This window comes from Oncorhynchus mykiss, chromosome 5 (genome assembly GCF_057628025.1).
Source record: "Oncorhynchus mykiss isolate SJ-2025 chromosome 5, ASM5762802v1, whole genome shotgun sequence".
Lineage (NCBI taxonomy): Eukaryota > Metazoa > Chordata > Actinopteri > Salmoniformes > Salmonidae > Oncorhynchus > Oncorhynchus mykiss.
Genome location: NC_143026.1, coordinates 29,732,036 through 29,755,628, shown reverse-complemented (window position 1 = coordinate 29,755,628; position 23,593 = coordinate 29,732,036). Strand labels below are relative to the sequence as shown.

The 23,593-nt window shown below is 42.6% G+C and overlaps 1 protein-coding gene across 6 annotated transcripts in view; it reads right to left on the bottom strand.

The window, feature by feature from the left end:
* Positions 1-23,593, bottom strand: part of LOC110523581 (mediator of RNA polymerase II transcription subunit 13-like) — a 103,590-nt gene that overhangs the window by 62,630 nt on the left and 17,367 nt on the right. For all 6 annotated transcript variants that reach the window (XM_036977231.2, XM_036977232.2, XM_036977234.2 and 3 more), the window contains exon 2: positions 17,617-17,854. In XM_036977231.2, the coding sequence (XP_036833126.2) occupies positions 17,617-17,854 (238 nt within the window). The remainder of the gene's footprint in view (positions 1-17,616; positions 17,855-23,593) is intronic.

Sequence of the window (23,593 nt, the reverse complement as noted above, 5' to 3'; positions counted from 1 at the left end):
CCACACGCCACCATTCTGGACCAGGGGGAGTCACATTACACACAACCCCTGGCTCTGCCCTCCTGAACAGGGATCAGCGCTGAGGGTGAAGGGGGTGGCTGCTGTCTCTGATCAAACAAGCAGCATGGAGGAACAAGAGGTTTGTCGAGCATGTGCTTGTCTTTTGGGCATAAAAGCTGGCTTTGGGAGACCTATCAGGCAAGAGGAAAGACCCATCAAATACAAACCGATGGGTCTCCCTCTCTCACACACACACATTTTACCAGGATGATGTGTTGTAAGGCTGGCTGAGAGCCCCCTAGGGGCCCACAGGGGCCCGGTGTCTTCAACTCTGACTGGGAGATCTATGGAGTCCCCCTAACAAGAGCTAATGTTATTTTATTCATTTCACCATCCATGCTGCCATGATCATTCCTACAGCATGGCACGCCACTGGCCCCGGGTGATGACTTCAAGTTGGTGGTAAAGCATGCTGATGAGTAAATAGCATATAGGAGGAGAGAGGGGGAGAGAGAGAGAGAGAGAGAGCAAGAGACACACATACCTACACAAATAATGTAACAAACTGGACTACATGTAACTTACTTTGAAGTGATGGTGATAGAGAGAGAGAGAGAGGCGCACACAAGCACACAATTGAAATAATTTTTTGCAGTACTCAACGTGAACAACACATGCCTAACTCATTCAACAGCTGCCAAATCTGCCAAATATCAATCCTCTCAGATACGATCTGATTTCCACCATGTTTAAGAGAAAAGCCAACAGAGTTATCTAACACGGTTACATCATTTGACAGTCACTTATCTTCTCTGTCCCAGCTCAGCAGAGATCGCAAAACAGACATACACACACACCGTCTGAGAGTGACCCAATTTCCTTCAGAGCTGGGTGTTGAGTGTGAATTTAGACTTTTTCCTGTAAATAAATCAATGCAACATAGACGCTTGTCTTGATTGACGAGGAACAGTACACTGATTCTTACATACTATGTCATTATAACTAGAAAAGAAAGTGCTATGGACGTCACCAATACAAGACAAGCATTTATGTTGCAATGATTTATTTACTGGAAAACGTAACAACCAGGTTTGAACTTACTGACCTGCTGCCTTGTATTCTTCTCCTTTAATACCAGGTTAAACACACCACTACAGGGCTACCAACCCTTTATACACCATATCACTTGTACATACATTATAATGCATACCATATGGAGCCTTCTGTGACAAGCAATATTGTCTGAATAATAAATAGATCATCAGTAATGTATTGTAACAGTATATTTAGAATACATGTACGGTATATATAGCAGTATATAACAACTACCACACTATTTAATATGTAACCATTAATATACTATATTAGCTAGCACAAGACCACCAAGACAGGATGGAGAGGGCCCTCCAAGCTGGCAGACAGCAGTGAAGCCTCCTCACAGTCTCTAGCTAAACACTGGGACTGCAATGTGGAAATGATGTCTGGCAAGCCAATTAACCGCATGACAAAAAGATCAGGCTTAAAATACCAAAACGTGTGGCAGTTAGCACACCACAGGTCAATGGAAACACATTCACATCCATTAACAAGGTGGACCAGGGCTGGACCAAGTCCCCAGTCCCAGTTCCACCATTTCCAGTCAATTCAGGAATGTTAATGGTCCCCGACAGACACGTCAAACTCCCCGAAACACACACTGTCACGCATGCAAGAACGTACACACACACACGTGCACGCACGCGCACGCACGCACGCGCACGCACACACACACACACACACACACACACACACACACACACACACACAGAAGGATGCACAGTAGAAAGTCAATGGTACCCAATCAAAGTCCCATCATGATGTTAGACATGAAATAACAAGTCAGGGGAGTCTTCAGACTAGCACACCTCAATGACTGCTCTGGACCTACTTCACTGTTTTCTCACTCAATCCAGTCAGTCAACTCTTTAACACACACAGGGCCTGCTGATGCCTGCTCAGACCAGGAACCAAACAAATATAATTAAAAGAAGGTGTTACTTTGACCTTCGCTATGGGAAGACTGTGCTCTTTGCCAAAAGGCCTGAGTCCAACAGGGAGGAAAAACTGATGGAATTTAAGTATTTAAACATGAACATATTGTGTTTAACATTTGGCTGATGTGCTCTGGAAGGACTACATGTGAAGTGTGAAAGTTAAGTGGGCTTCTTTTGTGTGGAATACCATCTTGACCATATCACAGCCTCAGTTGGCCTTAGTCAGACTCTTCATATCCAACATTGCATTGCAGTGAAGTGATGCTTTCTTCAACATCCACTCAGCTTGACATTCCAGAAACACGTTAAGTACCTGGATTCAAGCTCTTGTCCTAAGGCACTAATGGACATGCACAGACCTGATGATAATGGACATGCACAGACCTGATGATAATGGACATGCACAGACCTGATGATAATGGACATGCACAGACCTGATGATAATGGACATGCACAGACCTGATGATAATGGACATGCACAGACCTGATGATAATGGACATGCACAGACCTGATGCTCCAGGAGTACCACAGTAATAACACATGTTGCTTCCTATTACAAAGGTTGGCTATGTTCATAATGCAATGGCTTCATGTCTACGTCCCAAGAGTGGTGTGTACTGCCACAAGTCTTGTGTACACATGCAACATTAATACCATGTAAATATTATATCTGTGTAACTACTATGTAAATCCAAAAAGGATGAATATTCATATGTATGGTTGATTTTGGGAGCACAGGGTACTTTACATAGATGAAAATAAACATTACAAATGATAAATGGTAGAACAAATGTCATGAAATAATAAAGAAACACTATTAGGCTACACATCCCCATCTATTGTTCTGCAGTCCAATGTGATGGAGAGCTCGTTCTCCCTCTACATTGACTTTTCTGGGGCCACTTCATTACTTCATTACCTCCCAATGGGTCTTGAAGTGTTACCCAGGCAGGGCACTAGAGCAGCCACTGAGGTTAGTGATTCCACAGGTATCCCCTGTTCCCGTGTCTGTCTCTCTCCACTAGAGGGGCTGGGGGGAGCTGGACAAGAGAACTCAGCCAAGCGGAGAGAGAGAGGGGGATAGAGAAATCCAGAGAGAGAGAGGGAGAGGGAGATACAGAGACAAACACAGAGAAAGAGAGGGAGAGAAAGAGGGAAAGAGGGGGGGCTGCAATATCCTCTTGCCAAGACTCCCCCTCATTCCCAGCAGAGTGGATGGGAGGAGAGCTGAGCGCCAGCAGAGAGGAGAGCTGGCCCCTGGACAGGATCCACTCAGACACACAGCATGTTCACAGCCCAGACCAAGGCCAGGCAACAGATAGACCTCCCCGAACAGCACAGGTCCTCCTGGGTCTCCCTGCTGCACTCACATTCACCTTGCACTGTAACACACCTATTAATGCTCTGCAGCAACAATACAGTCAAGGAATGACGGGGCCTGTCTACCACTGTTTTCCAGGTGAATGTGTTCAGGCTGCTCATTGTGGTTAAGGTGTAAAATGAACAGCTGAGTGATTCAGCTGGTATAGCAACAGTCAATGATATGCAGTCACATTCAAGATAACACATAGATTGCCAACCTTTGCAGAATGCAAAAAGGGAAAGAATAAAGTACCCATTTACCGTTGTTTGAATATTAAAAAGCATCACTGATTACACACTTATAAAACCTCAGAATGTGTTGGTTTTCACTATCCAGTGGTGTTAATTATATACTTTATGGTAATTACTGTATTTATTAATACATTACTGCAGTATATTTGAGGGAATAGCCTGATACGGTAGAATAGTTGCTGGTGATATTATTGCAATGGAATAGTCGTTTTTATTATGTGATAAACCATTGATATTGATTTGTGGGGAGAAATCAATGGAGTTCTTATGGGCCATTCTGGCTGAGGAGTTATGTCCACTAGGCAGGTGGAGTCTAGAAAACGCAGTGAAGAAGAGAGACATCAGTAGAATAATAACAAAACACAAATGCATTGATTGTGTATCTCTGGCACTTTCAAATGTATGATGAGGCATGAGATGATATACAGAAATCTGAAAACGACAGTACGTACCAGAATGTTAGGACTTTAAGATTTGTGCAGGCCACAGTTTCATGCCATAATTAGGGCATTCAATTGTAACATTAATTTTTAAAAACGTATGAAATGTGAACGACTGTCGATCTATTCCTTGAAATTACAAATTCAACGGAAGACAGATCACTCAGAAGTCTGTTCTATTCCAGGGTTTCCCAAACTCAACCACGTGTGTCCCCACACAACACACACACATTCTCGATGTGTTCCTCTGCTGTCGGATTAGGCATGAGAGACGTAAAAAGGGTTCTCTAGATTGGCAATCTCTCCTCTCTAGGACAGAGCATGGAAAGAGAAAATAGAACAACAAAGTACAGCAAGTACTGTAAACATGGGCCCAACCACACATACTTCAATCCTGCCACTGGCAGACCAGCAGCTCCTTCCTCAGTCTGTCTGTCCCGCCTCTCCTCCCCCTTCTCTCTCCTCCCCTCTTTTCCTCTCACTTTTTACCCAATCCCAATTTGCACTCTCTGCTTCTCTCTCTCTCACACACACACACACACACACACACACACACACACACACACACACACACACACACACACACACACACACACACACACACACACACACACACACAAAGCCCTCATTCTTTCAGTTGGTGGCTTTTCTTTCAAAACCGAAAGCTTGTGGAGGGGAAATGTACACTCCTCCCTCTGTGCAGCTGGGAACCGTCTTCCCTCTACCTCGTCATCACACACTCTCTCTCTCTCTCTCTCTCTCTCTCTCGCTCTCTCTCTCTCTCTCTCTCTCTCTCTCTCTCTCTCTCTCTCTCTCTCTCTCTCTCTCTCTCTCTCTCTCTCTCTCTCTCTCTCTCACACACACACACACACAACTCTGAGTCATGGGGTCACAGACCATGCCTGTGCAGCCTGCGAGAGGAGGGGGAGAAAATCAGAAACACTCAGTCCCTCCTCGTAAATTCACGTACAAATAAACATCACTGAGGCTGTTTTTCCTCCACTTGTCCTGCTCTTTTCACTCCCTGCTTTTCTCTTCTCTCTCCCCCCTCCTCCCTCGCTCTTACCCATCTGTCTCTCCCTCCTTCCCTTCCATCCCTCCTCTCTCTCCTCCCTCTCCACCCCTCCCCCTCTCACTCTGTCTTTTTTTGCTGTCATGGAATCTTAATTTTCCACATGTGACTCACTGTTTCACCAGCCAAGGCCAAACTGTAAAAAGTCTGAAGCTGTAGGCAGCAGACTCACTCCTCTCGGCCGCGTGCATTCCTTCAGGGGGCTCTCAATTATCTCGACAGGTTCTGTTTGTTGGGGACAATTATCCGTAGTTTCCTTTTCTACATGACTTCTCGCTCAAAGTCCCATTGTGACATATGTCACGGAGCGACCTAGTTCACAATTCAGGCACAAACACAGGGTATTATTCATACCTGTTCTGTTCTGTAGCTCCCCTCACAGTCACTGTCGTTTGAGTCAACCTCCAGGAACAAACATGGCCATGTTGTTAAATGTTGTGAGGGTTCCCTGTTCAGAGTACCCTGTCGCTTAATGCCATAACATCACAGAAAACCAAAGAACAAAGGAGGAGGGGAAAGAAAGCCTGAAAGAACGCAAGCCTGAAAAGAGTAGAGAATGGAGGGCTGAAAGGGGTGATCGGCAGGCAGAGACGCCCCACACGGATGGATGCCAAGTAAAACTCATTGACACAGAAAAGCCAATACTTCATCAAGTAAGGCCTGTACTGAAATCAGATGAAAGGGTCTAGTCTCTCGCTGGGATCCCCTCGGCTCCAGAGGAGTAACAAAATGGAGTAATACATCTACTGGTGACTCAAGGGGTCTGCAGGTCCCGAGGGGGTTGAGGAGTAACACAGACTAAAATGATACTACAGAATACTACAGGGTTTCTAAGGTCTAGGCGGGGTTTTAGACTGTGACAATTGAAGAAGCTCTGTTGAAACGCAATGACACAGAATGTCAGTCATTGATGTGTATAATGCCAAATGAAATGATTTATCATGAATAGATACAGAACTAAAATCCCTGAGCCTTTCTCTCGCTCTCAAATTTGGTTTCAGTTTCATTTCTCTGCATAAACTAGCAAAGCACAAAGTTAACCATTTAAGTACATGTCATCGATATTCAAATACAGTTCTAGAAACAGGGCTGGAGATTGAATTATGAGAGTTTTCCACTGATGGACATTTGCCAAACAGTGGTCATTGTCCATAAGATATTGTATACCCTGAACATGTTTCTTTCCAGCCCATACAGCAGCAGTGGTTCCCCCTCGTTCAGCCCCTTCCTGGGGTTGATCCATTACTTCTACTGGACTGTTGCCTTGTTGACCTTGTCTCTTTCATCCAACCTCCACCCCTCTTCACATCTCTACCTTCACGAACGCTTTCCTAGCAGCACAACAACACTTCTCTGAAAACACTCTCCCACACACACCTTATCAGGCCCCAGTCAGAAACATGAACAGGATATCCTGCCAAAGCACAGACACACCATTCCCCGTTAAACTTTCAATGTGGTTCCAGACAAGATCTGTTAACAGTGTTTAGACTGAATATAATGTGTTTAGGGGCATCAAATCCCACCGTGACTATGTGTGCACTGCAGGCAGGTAAAGTCCAGCCCACTATGACTAGGAGGGGGGAAAGCAACACTGTCTGGCATTTCACCTCGGTAATGCCTAGGTCACATCTCCCAGCAGCTGTCTATAACATTCAACTGGCTCACAACTTGTAGACGGAAAGACAAAATAACACATTGAGGGGAAGAAAAATACAAAACTTGCAAAAGGGAAGAGCCCAGTGTTTTTATTCCTCCCTCCCTCCATTTGTTCATTCTCTCTTTACTTCGATCATTGATTTGCTCAAGGAGCTATATTCAGCACATCATGTATGGCAGTGAGATCACTGAAACAATGGCTGTGTCTCAGACAGCCGGATAGGCAGAGAAAGGAGGGGGGAGAAAAGAACAGAACGGTAATGGACTCATTAGATAATGACACTTCTTTCTGTCCATAGACACATGAGCAATGCCTGTACATCCCAACGTTGCAACAACGTTGAGAGCCCTCCATACTGTGTATGATCTTCATCTGAAATAACGTTGAGAATCCTCCATACTGTGTATGATCTTCATCTGAAATAACGTTGAGAATCCTCCATACTGTGTATGATCTTCATTTGAAACAACGTTGAGAATCCTCCATACTGTGTATGATCTTCATCTGAAACAACGTTGAGAATCCTCTATGCTGTGTATGACCTTCATCTGAAACAACGTTGAGAATCCTCCATACTGTGTATGATCTTCATCTGAAACAACGTTGAGAATCCTCCATACTGTGTATGATCTTCATCTGAAACAACATTGAAAATCCTCCGTACTGTGTATGGTCTTCATCTGAAACAACATTGAGAGCCCTCCATACTGTGTATGATCTTCATCTGAAACAACGTTGAGAGCCCTCCATACTGTGTATGATCTTCATCTGAAACAGCATTGAGAATCCTCCATACTGTGTATGATCTTCATCTGAAACAACTTTGAGAATCCTCCATACTGTGTATGATCTTCATCTGAAACAACGTTGAGAATCCTCCATACTGTGTATGATCTTCATCTGAAACAACGTTGAGAATCCTCCATACTGTGTATGATCTTCATCTGGAACAACATTGAGAATCCTCCATACTGTGTATGATCTTCATCTGAAACAACGTTGAGAATCCTCCATACTGTGTATGATCTTCATCTGAAACAACATTGAGAATCCTCCATACTGTGTATGATCTTAATCTGAAACAACGTTGAGAATCCTCCATACTGTGTATGATCTTCATCTGAAACAATGTTGAGAATCCTCCGTACTGTGTATGATCTTCATCTGAAACAACGTTGAGAGCCCTCCATACTGTGTATGATCTTCATCTGAAACAACGTTGAGAATCTTCCATACTGTGTATGATCTTCATCTGAAGCAACATTGAGAGCCCTCCATACTGTGTATGATCTTCATCTGAAACAACGTTGAGAGCCCTCCATACTGTGTATGATCTTCATCTGAAACAACATTGAGAATCCTCCGTACTGTGTATGATCTTCATCTGAAACAACGTTGCGAGCCCTCCATACTGTGTATGATCTTCATCTGAAACAACGTTGAGAATCCTCCGTACTGTGTATGATCTTCATCTGAAACAACGTTGCGAGCCCTCCATACTGTGTATGATCTTCATCTGAAACAACGTTGAGAATCCTCCGTACTGTGTATGATCTTCATCTGAAACGACGTTGAGAATCCTCCGTACTGTGTATCATCTTCTTTTGAAACAACGTTGAGAATCCTCCGTACTGTGTATGATCTTCATCTGAAACGATGTTGAGAATCCTCCGTACTGTGTATGATCTTCATCTGAAACAACATTGAGAGCCCTCCATACTGTGTATGATCTTCCTCTGAAACAACTTTAACATTTAATCAGAGACACTAGCTGGGTACATTAAAGTGTTTTTTTTATTTAAGTATTTTTTCATCAATGAGAAATAACACAAACCTTATGTTGTATTTATTGTCCTTTATAAATACAGATGAAAAATCTATTTTTCAAGGGAGACCAGGACAGCAGCAACAAAACAAAACTACTAGTAGAATCTAGCCAGCACTGAAAATTATAGCCATATAAAGATACATATAGCCACGATAATCATATGCACTAATCTAATGCCATTCCGGCAAGTGGAGCAGGTGGTGGGCAGTGGGCAGCAGTGGACAACAGTGGGCAGGACCTTGGTACAGTACAGACTGAACACAGAAGATTATGTGATCACAGTGAGATAGGACAGGTGGAGACAGAGGTCATCCTTCCTCCAGCACTCAAGTACACACACAAATTTGGCATCGTTTATTTCAGAGAACAATTAACTGGGAACCTTATGACCTCTGGCAGCACAGAAACTCCTGCCAATTACGGACACACACACACACACACACACACACACACACACACACACACACACACACACACACACACACACACACACACACACACACACACACACACACAAGCAAACACACACACACAAGCAAACACACACACAAACACACAGCCCCTGGGGTTTCACAAAGCATTGCAGGCGGCTCTCTCCTGAGGTCCATAGCCCCTAGCTCCAGCGCTCTGCTCTGACAGAGGACACGTGTCTGTCTGCTATCTGGCACGGCTTTCCATGCTGTTGTTGTGAATGAGAAGCCGCCAGCCATCTCTCTCTTTATTTCGTTATCATTGATTATTTTTCTTAGAATTGTCAGTCTAATCCACTTGTTGTGTTAAGATCTTTGTTATGCCATCCCATCCTACTGATAACAATCCTTTTCTTTATCAACACCTTTCATCACCTACTTTCCATTTGCTGCTTTCTTCATTTGCTCTCATTACTGGTGGGCAAATAAAAATACACCGGAGAAGCCTGGAAGAAGTGTTCTAGTCAGATAATGAAAAGTGTAGTCTCTACTACAGTGTTTTTACAATTGGGATGAATTTGAGCATACGCATTTGGTTAAAGTTACAGTAGCCTAACTGTACTAATTCAATAACGTGTTGAATGTTCTTTCCACATTCATGACACCTGAGTGAACAAGCTGATGTGGCTCCTGATCCTGACGTGATGAGATGAATCCTTAAGTTCCTCTCCCCCTCTCCGTTCACTTTGGCCACATGCTGTTCAGGTGGAGGAACAGGAGCACTACTGGTTGGTGCTCAACATCAACCATCAGGTCATAGTGCCCTTCAGCATGCTGCCAGAGCCTCCAACACAGTGGAGCCCACCATGTTGTCATACAGTGTACCTCCCAAAGGCCCTCATTCTTACCAGACTTCACCTTGAAAACTGATCTACACACCACAGTCCCATTGTCAACCATTATGAGGTGAACAACAAATCTGACTCTAGACCAGTGAAGGGGATCAGATATTACAATGCGAGTCCAAGGTATGGCAAAGCAGAGCCCACAGACAGGGCAAACTGGGTTATGGGAGTCATGAAAACACAAAAATCAACAGTCCCACAATGAACACAAACAGTCCTAATCATCAAATAACCACACAGTCAAATGTAATAATTACAGTAGCAGCACTGTAGGTTAAGATAGTCAGTGTGCTACGAGGTCTTGACCGCATGTTCGTGGACACAGAGTGACTCATCTCACAGTACGGCGCATCACCGCCTCTCAGGCTGCTCATGCATGACACAACCCACACGGTAGGGCACAGCACATACTGATAAATCACTTCTCCTCCACACGCAAAGGCCCAGAACTACTTCTGTCTGTCCCTTCACCAAAATCCATTTCTAGATCAGATTACCCCCTCCCCATGCTACCAAAAAAGAAAAACGTAATATGAGATTCTCATAAAGCATTATTATTGAGATAGTGAAAATATAGGGCAATTCCACCAGGTCTTAGGACCCTGGGGAGGCTAATCACAGCTGTATGTATTAGGCATGATGTTTAAACACTCCACTGGTTCGACATTGAGACAATGACAATGGCATACAGAGCCGAGAGAGAGAGCCTGAGACACTGACACCTGAATCTAAATAATTACCTTAATTACCTTAATAATCAGCAACTTTAATATCCCTATAAAAACGTTCAAATGCAGAGTTAAATTATGTGCCAGTAACTGAATAAATATGAATTGACCTCATTCCCCATTATGTACTCCTTGAAGCGAAAACTGTGTAAATGTTGCAGTGGTGTAACAGCATATTACATCTGGCTCACATGGCAGCTCTCTGCACACCACACAGTGACCATGGGCTAGGTCAGAGGTCAATCCTTCTAGTGGCGGATTCCATCATCCGGATTAAACAGAGAAATTATATTACTGGAGCTCTTTTGTCAATTACATGTTTTCTGAAAACCAGATATTCCATACTGAAAATACAAGCTATGAATAATGCCATTATCATGAAATACAGTACATCATCAACCTGATTACCACTTCAAAATCTAAATGTGGACATACAGTATGCAATGGTATCACTGTAATTAATATTGCATAATATTATTACATAATATTGCACTGTAAAAAAAAACAGGCAGATTAGGAAATGTCCAATATTTCATGAAATCATCATTAGATAGACCATATCTCCTCATCTTTATCTACACCATATCTCCTCATCTTTATCTACACCATATCTCCTCATCTTTATCTACACCATATCTCCTCATCTTTATCTACACCATATCTCCTCATCTTTATCTAAACCATATCTCGATCTAAACCATATCTCCTCATCTTTATCTAAACCATATCTCCTCATCTTTATCTACACCATATCTCCATCTAAACCATATCTCCTCATCTTTATCGACACCATATCTCCTCATCTTTATCTAAACCATATCTCCTCATCTTCATCTACACCATATCTCCTCATCTTTATCTAAACCATATATCCTTACCTTTATCTACACCATATCTCCATCTAAACCATATCTCCTCATCTTTATCTACACCATATCTCCTTATCTTTAGCTAAACCATATCTCCTCATCTTCATCTACACCATATCTTCTCATCTTTATCTAAACCATGTATCCTTATCTTTATCTACACCATATCTCCATCTAAACCATATCTCCTCATCTTTATCTAAACCATATCTCCTCATCTTTATCTAAACCATATCTCCTCATCTTTATCTAAACCATATATCCTCATCTTTATCTAAACCATATCTCATCATCTTTATCTACACCATATCTCCTCATCTTTATCTACACCATATCTCCTCATCTTTATCTACACCATATCTCCTCATCTTTATCTACACCATATCTCAATCTAAACCATATCTCTTCATGTTTATCTAAACCATATATCCTCATCTTTATCTACACCATATCTCCTTATCTCTAGCTAAACCATATATCCTCATCTTTATCTACACCATATCTCCTCATCTTTATCTAATCCATATATCCTTATCTTTATCTACACCATATCTCCATCTAAACCATATCTCCTCATCTTTATCTACACCATATCTCCTCATCTTTATCTAAACCATATCTCCTCATCTTTATCTAAACCATATCTCCTCATCTTTATCTACACCATATCTCCTCATCTTTATCTACACCATATCTCCTCATCTTTATCTAAACCATATCCCGATCTAAACCATATCTCCTCATCTTTATCTAAACCATATCTCCTCATCTTTATCTACACCATATCTCCATCTAAACCATATCTCCTCATCTTTATCGACACCATATCTCCTCATCTTTATCTAAACCATATCTCCTCATCTTCATCTACACCATATCTCCTCATCTTTATCTAAACCATATATCCTTATCTTTCTCTACACCATATCTCCATCTAAACCATATCTCCTCATCTTTATCTACACCATATCTCCTCATCTTTATCTACACCATATCTCCTCATCTGTATCTAAACAATATCTCCTCATCTTTATCTACACCATATCTCCTCATCTTTATCTACACCATATCTCCTCATCTTTATCTAAACCATATCCCGATCTAAACCATATCTCCTCATCTTTATCTAAACCAAATCTCCTCATCTTTATCTACACCATATCTCCATCTAAACCATATCTCCTCATCTTTATCGACACCATATCTCCTCATCTTTATCTAAACCATATCTCCTCATCTTTATCTACACCATATCTCCTCATCTTTATCTACACCATATCTCGATCTAAACCATATCTCTTCATGTTTATCTAAACCATATCTCCTCATCTTTATCTACACCATATCTCCTCATCTTTATCTACACCATATCTCCTCATCTTTATCTAATCCATATATCCTTATCTTTATCTACACCATATCTCCATCTAAACCATATCTCCTCATCTTTATCTACACCATATCTCCTCATCTTTATCTAAACCATATCTTCTCATCTTTATCTACACCATATCTCCATCTAAACCATATCTCCTCATCTTTATCTACACCATATCTCCTCATCTTTATCTAAACCATATATCCTCATCTTTATCTAAACCATATCTCCTCATCTTTATCTATACCATATCTCCTCATCTTTATCTAAACCATATCTCCTCATCTTTATCTACACCATATCTCCTCATATTTATCTAAACCATATCTCCTCATCTTTATCTAAACCATATCTCCTCATCTTTATCTAAACCATATCTCCTCATCTTCATCTACACCATATCTCCTCATCTTTATCTAAACCATATATCCTTATCTTTCTCTACACCATATCTCCATCTAAACCATATCTCCTCATCTTTATCTACACCATATCTCCTCATCTTTATCTACACCATATCTCCTCATCTGTATCTAAACAATATCTCCTCATCTTTATCTACACCATATCTCCTCATCTTTATCTACACCATATCTCCTCATCTTTATCTAAACCATATCCCGATCTAAACCATATCTCCTCATCTTTATCTAAACCAAATCTCCTCATCTTTATCTACACCATATCTCCATCTAAACCATATCTCCTCATCTTTATCGACACCATATCTCCTCATCTTTATCTAAACCATATCTCCTCATCTTTATCTACACCATATCTCCTCATCTTTATCTACACCATATCTCGATCTAAACCATATCTCTTCATGTTTATCTAAACCATATCTCCTCATCTTTATCTACACCATATCTCCTCATCTTTATCTACACCATATCTCCTCATCTTTATCTAATCCATATATCCTTATCTTTATCTACACCATATCTCCATCTAAACCATATCTCCTCATCTTTATCTACACCATATCTCCTCATCTTTATCTAAACCATATCTCCTCATCTTTATCTACACCATATCTCCATCTAAACCATATCTCCTCATCTTTATCTACACCATATCTCCTCATCTTTATCTAAACCATATATCCTCATCTTTATCTAAACCATATCTCCTCATCTTTATCTATACCATATCTCCTCATCTTTATCTAAACCATATCTCCTCATCTTTATCTACACCATATCTCCTCATATTTATCTAAACCATATCTCCTCATCTTTATCTAAACCATATCTCCTCATCTTTATCTAAACCATATATCCTCATCTTTATCTACACCATATCTCCTCATCTTTATCTAAACCATATCTCCTCATCTTTATCTACACCATATCTCCTCATCTTTATCTAAACCATATATCCTCATCTTTATCTACACCATATCTCCATCTAAACCATATCTCCTCATCTTTATTGACACCATATCTCCTCATATTTATCTATACCATATCTACTCATCTTTATCTACACCATATCTCCTCATCTTTATCTACACCATATTTCCTCATCTGTATCTAAACCATATCTCCTCATCTTTATCTACACCATATCTCCTCATCTTTATCTACACCATATCTCCTCATCTTGATCTAAACCATATCTCCTCATCTTTATCTACACCATATCTCCTCATCTTTATCTACACCATATATCCTCATCTTTATCTACACCATATCTCCTCATCTTTATCTATACCATATCTCCTCATCTTTATCTAAACCATATCTCCTCATCTTTATCTATACCATATCTCCTCATCTTTAACAAAACCGTATCAAAACGTGGGGGCTAAATAGTTTTTCCCTCTCAAAAGCATTATCTCTGGTCTCCCTCCCAGAGACAGAGGTGTCCCCAGCCAGCCCATTACAATGTTTTTGTCCTGCGCTCTATTCAAGACCCTCGACCTTTGGCTCCTTGTGTCTCCCGGGCCAGCTGCACAGAGGTCTCTGTGTGGAGACATGCCAGGGCATAATGGAGGAAGAATTGCAGGGGGAGAAGAGAGGGAGAGGAGATTAGAGGAGGGGAGAGGGGATGGTGGGGCAACCAAGGTCTGGAAACCCTTGAGTTCAGAGCTGATTCAGAGGAGTGGAGGGATGAAGGGGGTAAGTATGTTTGGTTTGTGAGTGACCGAGTGAGGTGGACTGGATCTCTTGGTAACGGAGGCCACAGTATAGCAGTCCAACGCTCTGCACTGACCGTTCGTCACACACGTAAAACCTCCGCTTTATTTTCTCCCACGCTTCATCTGATAAGCAGGAAGCCCTGCCTTCCCTCCCTGCTCCCTGCCATAAAACACACACACAGATACAGAGAGAGGACACAGGCATCCCCTGCTAAGAGCAACCACTGAGCTGGTGGACTGCCTCTGCAGCAGTAGAGAGACATTAGCAGCGGTGAAATCCTACAGAGGTTATGCAATCAGCAGCAGCACCACACTGTTTTCTCCTGCATACACTATTTTGGCCAATGATGAGAATCGATGAGTGTGGCCCAGTGGCGATTAACGACAAGCCTGGAGATTAGTGGACTAACCTCATGCTGTCCTCCTCCTCCTCTCAGCATTCCATCTCATTTCATTAAATGCATCAGAGACATAGATGCTGTTGCTTTATGTAATCTCCGGATCAGGCGTTGGCCCAGCCTCAGAGAGAGAGAGAGAGAGAGAGAGAGAGAGACTGTGTGGGGACAGAGACTGTGTGGGGACAGAGACTGTGTGGGGACAGAGACTGTGTGGGGACAGAGACAGTGAGAGAGAGAGAGAGGGGGGGGAGAGAGACTGTGTGGGGACAGAGACAGTGAGAGAGAGAGAGAGAGGGGAGAGATACTGTGTGGGGACAGAGACAGTGAGAGAGAGAGAGAGGGGGGAGAGAGACTGTGTGGGGACAGAGACAGTGAGAGAGAGAGAGAGAGAGAGGGGAGAGAGACTGTGTGGGGACAGAGACAGTGAGAGAGAGAGCGAGAGAGAGAGAGAGAGAGAGAGAAAGAGAGAGAGAGAGAGAGAGAGACAGGTGAGAGAGACTGTGTGGAGAGAGAGAGAGAGAGAGAGAGAGAGAGAGAGAGAGAGAGTCACTGCAGCCCTAAAGAAACAGGGATATGATGCCCCCCTCGGATACCAAAACGGACACTACGATTGTTCTTCCAGTCCCCCATCAAACAATTTAACGGATTCCACATTATAACTGCAAATTAATTAGCAAAGAATGAATCTACCCCTTAATTAGCGATTAATTTCTCACTTCTAAAGTGCTGTATTGTCTACTATTATTAATAAGGCTCACTCAAGGCAAATATTGTAAAAGAGGGTAGACGTGTGACATGTTGTGAAGAATATTATCATAATGTGATGCAGAGTGAATGTTTCTCTCTGTGGCTTTTGATGATTTTATAAACAATCCTCCTGAAACAACATATCCTTTGTTTAATTGGGCATGTCAAGAGGATCACAAGAAATTCTTATTAACAATCCAGATGCTCATAAATATCAATAGCTGTAACTTTGCACATATTAATGCATTTCACTACTTTTCCAAGATGGACACACTTTCGGAATTTTTCTTTCACTGAAGCGTTGTCTGTCAATATCTCCGGGATAATGTGTATCTCAAAATAAACTCACTTCCTAGTGTTGAAATTGCCAACAACAACAATGGATACAGTAGAGGTTACAAATCTGTGATTTCATGATGTGCAGTCCGTTTACACCACAGCAGGGAAGACACACACCCAAACAAGTTAAACAAACTCCTAAACAAGATCCAGCGACGTTGATCCATACAAAGGCATCACCGTTCATTCATGTCACCTTTCCTGTCTTCTCATCACATCTCTAACTCTCCACTACACCCCCCTCTATCTTCTCCTTCCTCCTCTCCTCACCTCCCCTCTATCTTTCCCTTCCTCCTCTCCTCACCTCTCCTCTCTCTTCCCCATCCTCCTCTCCTCCTCTCCTCACCTCCCCTCTATCTCCCCCTTCCTCCTCTCCTCCTCTCCTCTCCTCTCCTCTCTCTTCCCCATCCTCCTCTCCTCCTCTCCTCACCTCCCCTCTATCTTCCCCTTCCTCCTCTCCTCCTCTCCTCACCTCTCCTCTCTCTTCCCCATCCTCCTCTCCTCCCCTCTATCTTCCCCTTCCTCCTCTCCTCACCTCCCCTCTATCTTCCCCTTCCTCCTCTCCTCACCTCTCCTCACCTCTCCTCTCTCTGCTATACTACCCAAACCTTTCCATAAACCAATGCTTCTCTCCTTCCTCTCGTTCCCTCTCTTTTCACTCTCTTCTCCTGGCTTAGTCAATAAGCTAGGGTTCCCTGCTGCACATGTGCAGCCAGATAATGCAAATGCTTCTATAAATAGAGGCGATAGTGCTGACAGTGGCACTCTTTAGGGTGAGATATCTTTGGGTAATGCACACACACAGACACGCAAGGATCCGAACAACGGCAAGACAAATCCACTTAGGTAGTCTGTTACTGTGTGCTTCATCACATAGACTCTCCTGAGCCAGTACAATGCTACACGACACGACACAGTACATCACACCAGACAACACAATGCTACACAACAAACAATACTAAACATAAAATCTCAGATTCTGTCACAATTTCTAACACGTATAGACCCAGAAGATGAGCATCTCTCAGCAGCGGGGGGGGGGGGGGCTCACCTTCCAGCTCGTGATGGATGACGTCAGAGAGGTTGGGCTCGTCACCCCACCAGAAGATCCACAGCTCCTTGGCGTCAGGCTTGACTTTGCGGCGCCACACACACAGGAGGTTGGCCTGCACGCAGCGCATGAAGCTGCGCAGCACCGGGTCGTCCTGGGCTGGTGCCGAGATCACTGGCCCGTACTCGCCCCCGCCACGGAAGCTGTAGCACCTCCACTTGATGCCCGTCAGCTCTGCCTGGAGCAGAAGCAGAAGAGAAAGAGTGTGTTATTATTACTTCTGTATACTGTAATTAGTATCAATAAAGTTCATTGAATTACAATACACAAAGAGAGACAGAGTGTTATTATATTAGTATACTGTAACCTGGAGCTCTATGGCATTCCTGCTAACAGGGCTGATTTCTGCCTTGTAACCGGGAATAAATCCACTGCTACTAGGCAGTGCTGTACTGTTCTACTCAAACTGTTCTACTCAATCATATTGTCTTCACCATAGCCGTTGTAAAAATGAATATACTCTATAGTATGACACCCGAATAGGCATGTGTGAGAAAGAGAGAAAAGGAGAGAGGGAGGGAGAGATTAAGAGAGAGCAACAGAGAAAAAGAAAGGAAGACAAGGAGCGAGAGAAGAAGGGGGAGAAATTGTGTCAGGGTCAATCACTTGAGCACAGTCAGTGTCTGACATCTTCTCAATTTCATCTGATGGAATGTAACACGTTTATGTTGCCTATCAGAGGGCTAGGGGAGTGAGGCAGTCAACCTTGTCAAATAGGACGTTTGTTCAATCTATCGATGAGCAGTAAAAAGGACAACCCCACTGTACCGGGGAGAGGGATCTTTAAACAGACGCGAAGACACACCAAGGACATAGAGGATAGATTTTCTCAGACAGGAAAATAGTCTGGCCAGGGTGGAATATTGCCGTCATGTGTACAGAGTCTGTCGTTCCACTTCTGTGGGTTTTATTTATATACAATAAACAACGGACCGTTGATCCGCATTAGGAAATGATGGTTGAAAACCGTTAAGTCTCTCTCCACAAGAGACATTGATTTAGCTTTTGAATGCAACTCAATATCACAGAGTCTTCAAATTAGGCTCCAGTGTGGGTGTCTATGAAGAACAAGGCTAAGAATGAACATCTTACAAAGGCTGCGTTCAATACCCACTGAGGCTGATTTGGCAGGATAAGGGAGACCTCTCGGAGAGTCACGCTGCCAGGGCTAGGCTCCTCTCCTGTGTTCAGCCAGCTGTGAGGGCCTAGCTTGGCACGCCGTCCTGGCTGGCACCATGCCACCCCTCGCCAACTTTCAGAAAATAATACTGTCTGTCCCATTGGAGCTTGATGGAAGAACAGGCTACAAGGAAACACGCAGCAAAATAGGGCACCTTGCAGGAAAAATAGATCTCAATGTGCTTAGGTGGTTGGAAAGATGGGGTGGAGGGTGTGAGGGGGTGGAGGGGTCAGAATCTCACTCCTGCCAACATGTGACCACCATGAGCCTAGGGGAAGGGACGTTCCCTCCTGCAGCTGCTACACTGTGTGTGTGTGTGTGTGTGTGCGTGTGTGTGTGTGTGTGTGTGTGTGTGTGTGGGGGGGGGCGGGGTGTAATTGTCTTTCTGTAGTCGGTACAGTATAGCATACAAGTGTTTTTGGTGGAACAGCCCCTGTGAAAAATATGCCTCGTAATTACAAGGCCACTCTTCCATAATGACAGAGTGTGTGTAATCTGAGATATAAACATTGGCAAGTCGATAATCTGGCCTAAAAATAGGCCCGGATGTGCTTCTTTCAAAGCAAAGGAGCAGACATCCACCATCCGCTGGAGTCACTCTGTGTGAATGTGAAAACCTTAGACACAGAATCTGACAGGGGTCACTTCTAAACCTGAAACAGGTTCACTGGGAGGTCATGTAAGGTGTCTGTATGGCTGAGACTGCACTGTACCCCCCTAGCATCACTAAGGTAGCTGGACTCTGTAGCTACATTCAAATTACCGTATCAATTACCCTCATGAACTCCTGCTATAGGCTAATACATTAGCACAGTAGGGGACAGTGGGGTAAATTGAGCCACCCTGGTCTATAGGAAACCATACGCAAAATGAACTGTATCATTTGACCAAATATTTAGGAAAAGTTGATCATTTCATGTCTGTGAAGTCTGTGAAGTCTGTGAAGGAAGAAACCACACGGAAACAGTGGAAAGCAAGTTAAGTTAGGTCCAAAAAAGTATTTTCACCAAGTCAAATGCATTTATTGTGTTAGAGGTTTCATGATGCTTGTTTCTGAACCAAAGTAGATAGTTTAAGATTGTTTTATACATCAGTTGAAGTCTATATAAGCTTCAATATGAGGTCCTAAGCCTAGCATGAAAGTGAATCCTTATAGGTGTGTGGGCTAATATAAAGTACCAGTCAAAAGTTTGGACACCTACTCACTCAAGGGTTTTTCTTTATTTTTACCATTTTCAACATTGTAGAATAATAGTGAAGACATCAAAACTATGAAATAACACATGGAATAATGTAGAAACCAAAAAAGTGTAAAAACAAATCAAAATATATTTTATATTTGAGATTCTTCAAAGTAGCCACCCTTTGCCTTGATGACAACCAGCTTCATGAGGAATGCATGAGTTCCCACACAAATGCTGAGCACTTGTTGGCTGCTTTTCCTTCACTTTGCAGTCCAACTCATCCCAAACCATCTCAATTGGGTTGAGGTCGAGTGATTGTGGAGGCCAGGTCATCTGACACAGCACCATCACTCTCCTTCTTGGTCAAATAGCCCTTACACAGCATGGAGGTGTGTTGGGTCATTGTCCTGTTGAAAAACAAATGATAGTCCCACTAAGCGCAAACCTGGTGGGTTGGTGTATCGCTGCAGAATGCTGTGGTAGCCATGCTGGGTAACTGTGCCTTGAATTCTAAATAAATCACAGACAGTGTGGGAACCACACATGCGAAGATCATCCATTCACCTACTCTGCGTCTCACAGAGATACGGCCCAAAATCTCACATTTGGACTCATCAGACCAAAGGACAGATTTACAACGGTCTAATGTCCAGTTCTCATGTTTTCTGGCCCAAGCAATTCTCTTCTTCGTATTGTAACTTGTTCTCAACTAGCCTACCTGGTTAAATAAAGGTGAAATAAATAAAAAATAAATACAAAATTGGTGTCCTTTAGTAGTGGTTTCTTTCTGAACGGTTGATGTTGTGATGTGTCTGTTACTTGAACTCCGTGAAGCATTTATTTGGGCCGCAATCTGAGGCTCGTAACTCTAATGAACTTATCCTTTGCAGCAGAGGTAACTCTGGGTCTTCCTTTCTTGTGGCGGTCCTCATGAGAGCCAGTTTCATCATAGCGCTTGATGGTTTTTGCGACTGCACTTGAAGCAACTTTCAAAGTTCTTGACATTTTCCGAATTGACTGACCTTCATGTCTTAAAGTAATGATGACTGTCGTTTCTCTTTGTTTATTTGAGCTGTTCTTGCCAAAATATGGACTTGGTCTTAGGGCTATCTTCTGTATACCACCCCTACCTTGTCACAACACAACGGATTGGCTCAAACGCATTAAGAAGGAAAGAAATTCCACAAATGAACTTTTAAATGAACCTGTTAATTGAAAAGCATTTCAGGTGACTACCTCATAAAGCTGGTTGAGAGAATGCCAAGAGTGTGTAATGCTGACATCAAGGCAAAGGGTGGCTACTTTGAAGAATCTAAAATCTGTTTGTTTAACACTTTTTTGGTTACTACATGATTCCATATGTGTTATTTCATAGTTTTGATGTCTTCACTATTATTCCACAATGTAGAAAACCGTTTAAAATAATAAAGAAAACCCCTTGAATGAGTAGGTGTGTCCAAACTTTTGATTGGTACTTTAGTCCAAATGTTTGTCTTGGGGTAAATTGAGCCAATGGCCATGGGGTAAGTCTTTTGCAAAGAGACAACTTTTTTTAGACAAGCTATGTTTTCAAAACATCCTGAAATATATGTAGATATCTTTGCTAGAAAGAATACTATATTTCTCTTTACGGAGTGATGCTGATTATTTAAACAATGTCTCAACTTACCCCACTCTCCACTCCTCTCCTCTACCTCACACACACACACACACACACACACACACACACACACACACACACACACACACACACACACACACACACACACACACACACACACACACACACACACACACACACACACACACACACACACACACACTGAGTATACCAAACATTAGGAACACCTTCCAAATAGCATGGACTCTACAAGATGTTGAAAGCGTTCCACAGGGATGCTGGCCCATGTTGACTCCAATGCTTCCAACAGTTGTGTCAAGTTAGCTGGATGTCTTTTAGGTGGTGGACCATTCTTGATACAAATAGGAAACCGTTGAGCGTGAAAAAGCCAGCAGCATTCCAGTTCTTGACACAAACCCGTGTGTGTGCCTGGCACCTACTACCATACTCCGTTCAAAGGCACTTCAATATTTTGTCTTGCCCACTCACCCTCTCAATGACACATACACAATACATGTATCCATTGTCTCAAGGCTTAAAAATCCTTCTTTAACCTTTCTCCTTCCCTTCATCTACACTGATTGAAGTGGACTTAACAAGTGACATCAATAAGGGATCATAGCTTTCACCTGGATTCATCTGGTTGGGTCTATGTCATGGAAAGAGTAGGTGATCTTAATGTTTTGTTTACTCAGTGTATACACACACCAGAGCTGTGATGCAGATTAAGGGTGTTTAAAAGCAATGCCTCGCTTCCAAAGGCCCAATTTCTCGTTGTCGGTCGGCAAGAGTAATTTTATCCAATGATAACAGGAGTGATGTGTTAATGAGGTGTGTGTGTGCAGGCCCAGGGCAGGTTTCTGTGTAACCTGGGAGCCAAGGAGCAGCTGCTCTATCTACCACTAGTCTAGAAGGTCTGAAACTACTCCCAGTTGACCATAGGCACAGATCTAAGATTAGCTGAAATCAAATAACCCTGTAGGGGCCAACCTACTGTAGTCTATACTACAAGTCATTAGTGAACAATGGGTGAGTCCCAGTTTCCCATAGGCATATATCTAGGATCAGCGTAACCTCCCTAAATCCTGGTCTTTACTAATAGTGAAAATATGCCAAACTGACCTTAGATCAGTGTCTAAGGAACCCCTCATCTTACTTTGACTCACGCCCGGTCATGACAACCCAGACAGAGCTAGTGAGAGGGCCAGTGCCATTTTATCCCTCATAATACGAGGGAACACAAATCACTCATAACACCCGGAAACAACCTGAGTTTCTTCCACTCCACTGCCAGTCAGCTAGATTGTATTTGTTTACCATGGCTAATAAAAACAGCACTGTTTCAAGCACCTTGTTTACCGGCTCTTAGTTCTCCCATCTCTGAATGAACCAAACGCAAAAAACAGGGATTTTCCTCCAGTCACAGAAAGAATTTGGAGGTCTGACCTTCCTCTAACCTCCACTATCTCACTTTTCTCTTCTCTTGCACTCAATCTCTCGCTTATCTGTGTGGCAGGGCTGCTTTTGTGTTATAGACCCTGTGATTGACAACAGCAACAAGTGAGAAGCGCGATCTCTCCCCGATCTGTAGAGAAGAAGAGATTCATCTAACTGTGAGCTTTCAGTGGATACAGTTGAAGTCGGAAGTTTACATACACTTAGGTTGCAGTCATTAAAACTAGTTTTTCAACCGCTCCACAAATGTCTTGTTAACAAACTATAGTTTTGGCAAGTCGGATAGGACATCTACTTTGTGCATGACACAAGTTGTTTTTTCCAACAATTGTTTACAGACAGTTCATTTCACTTACAATTTATTGTATCACAATTCCAGTGGGTCAGAAGATCACAAATAGTTGACTGTGCATAAAAACAGCTTGGGAAATTCCAGAAAACGATGACATGGCATTAGAAGCTTCTGATAGGCTAATT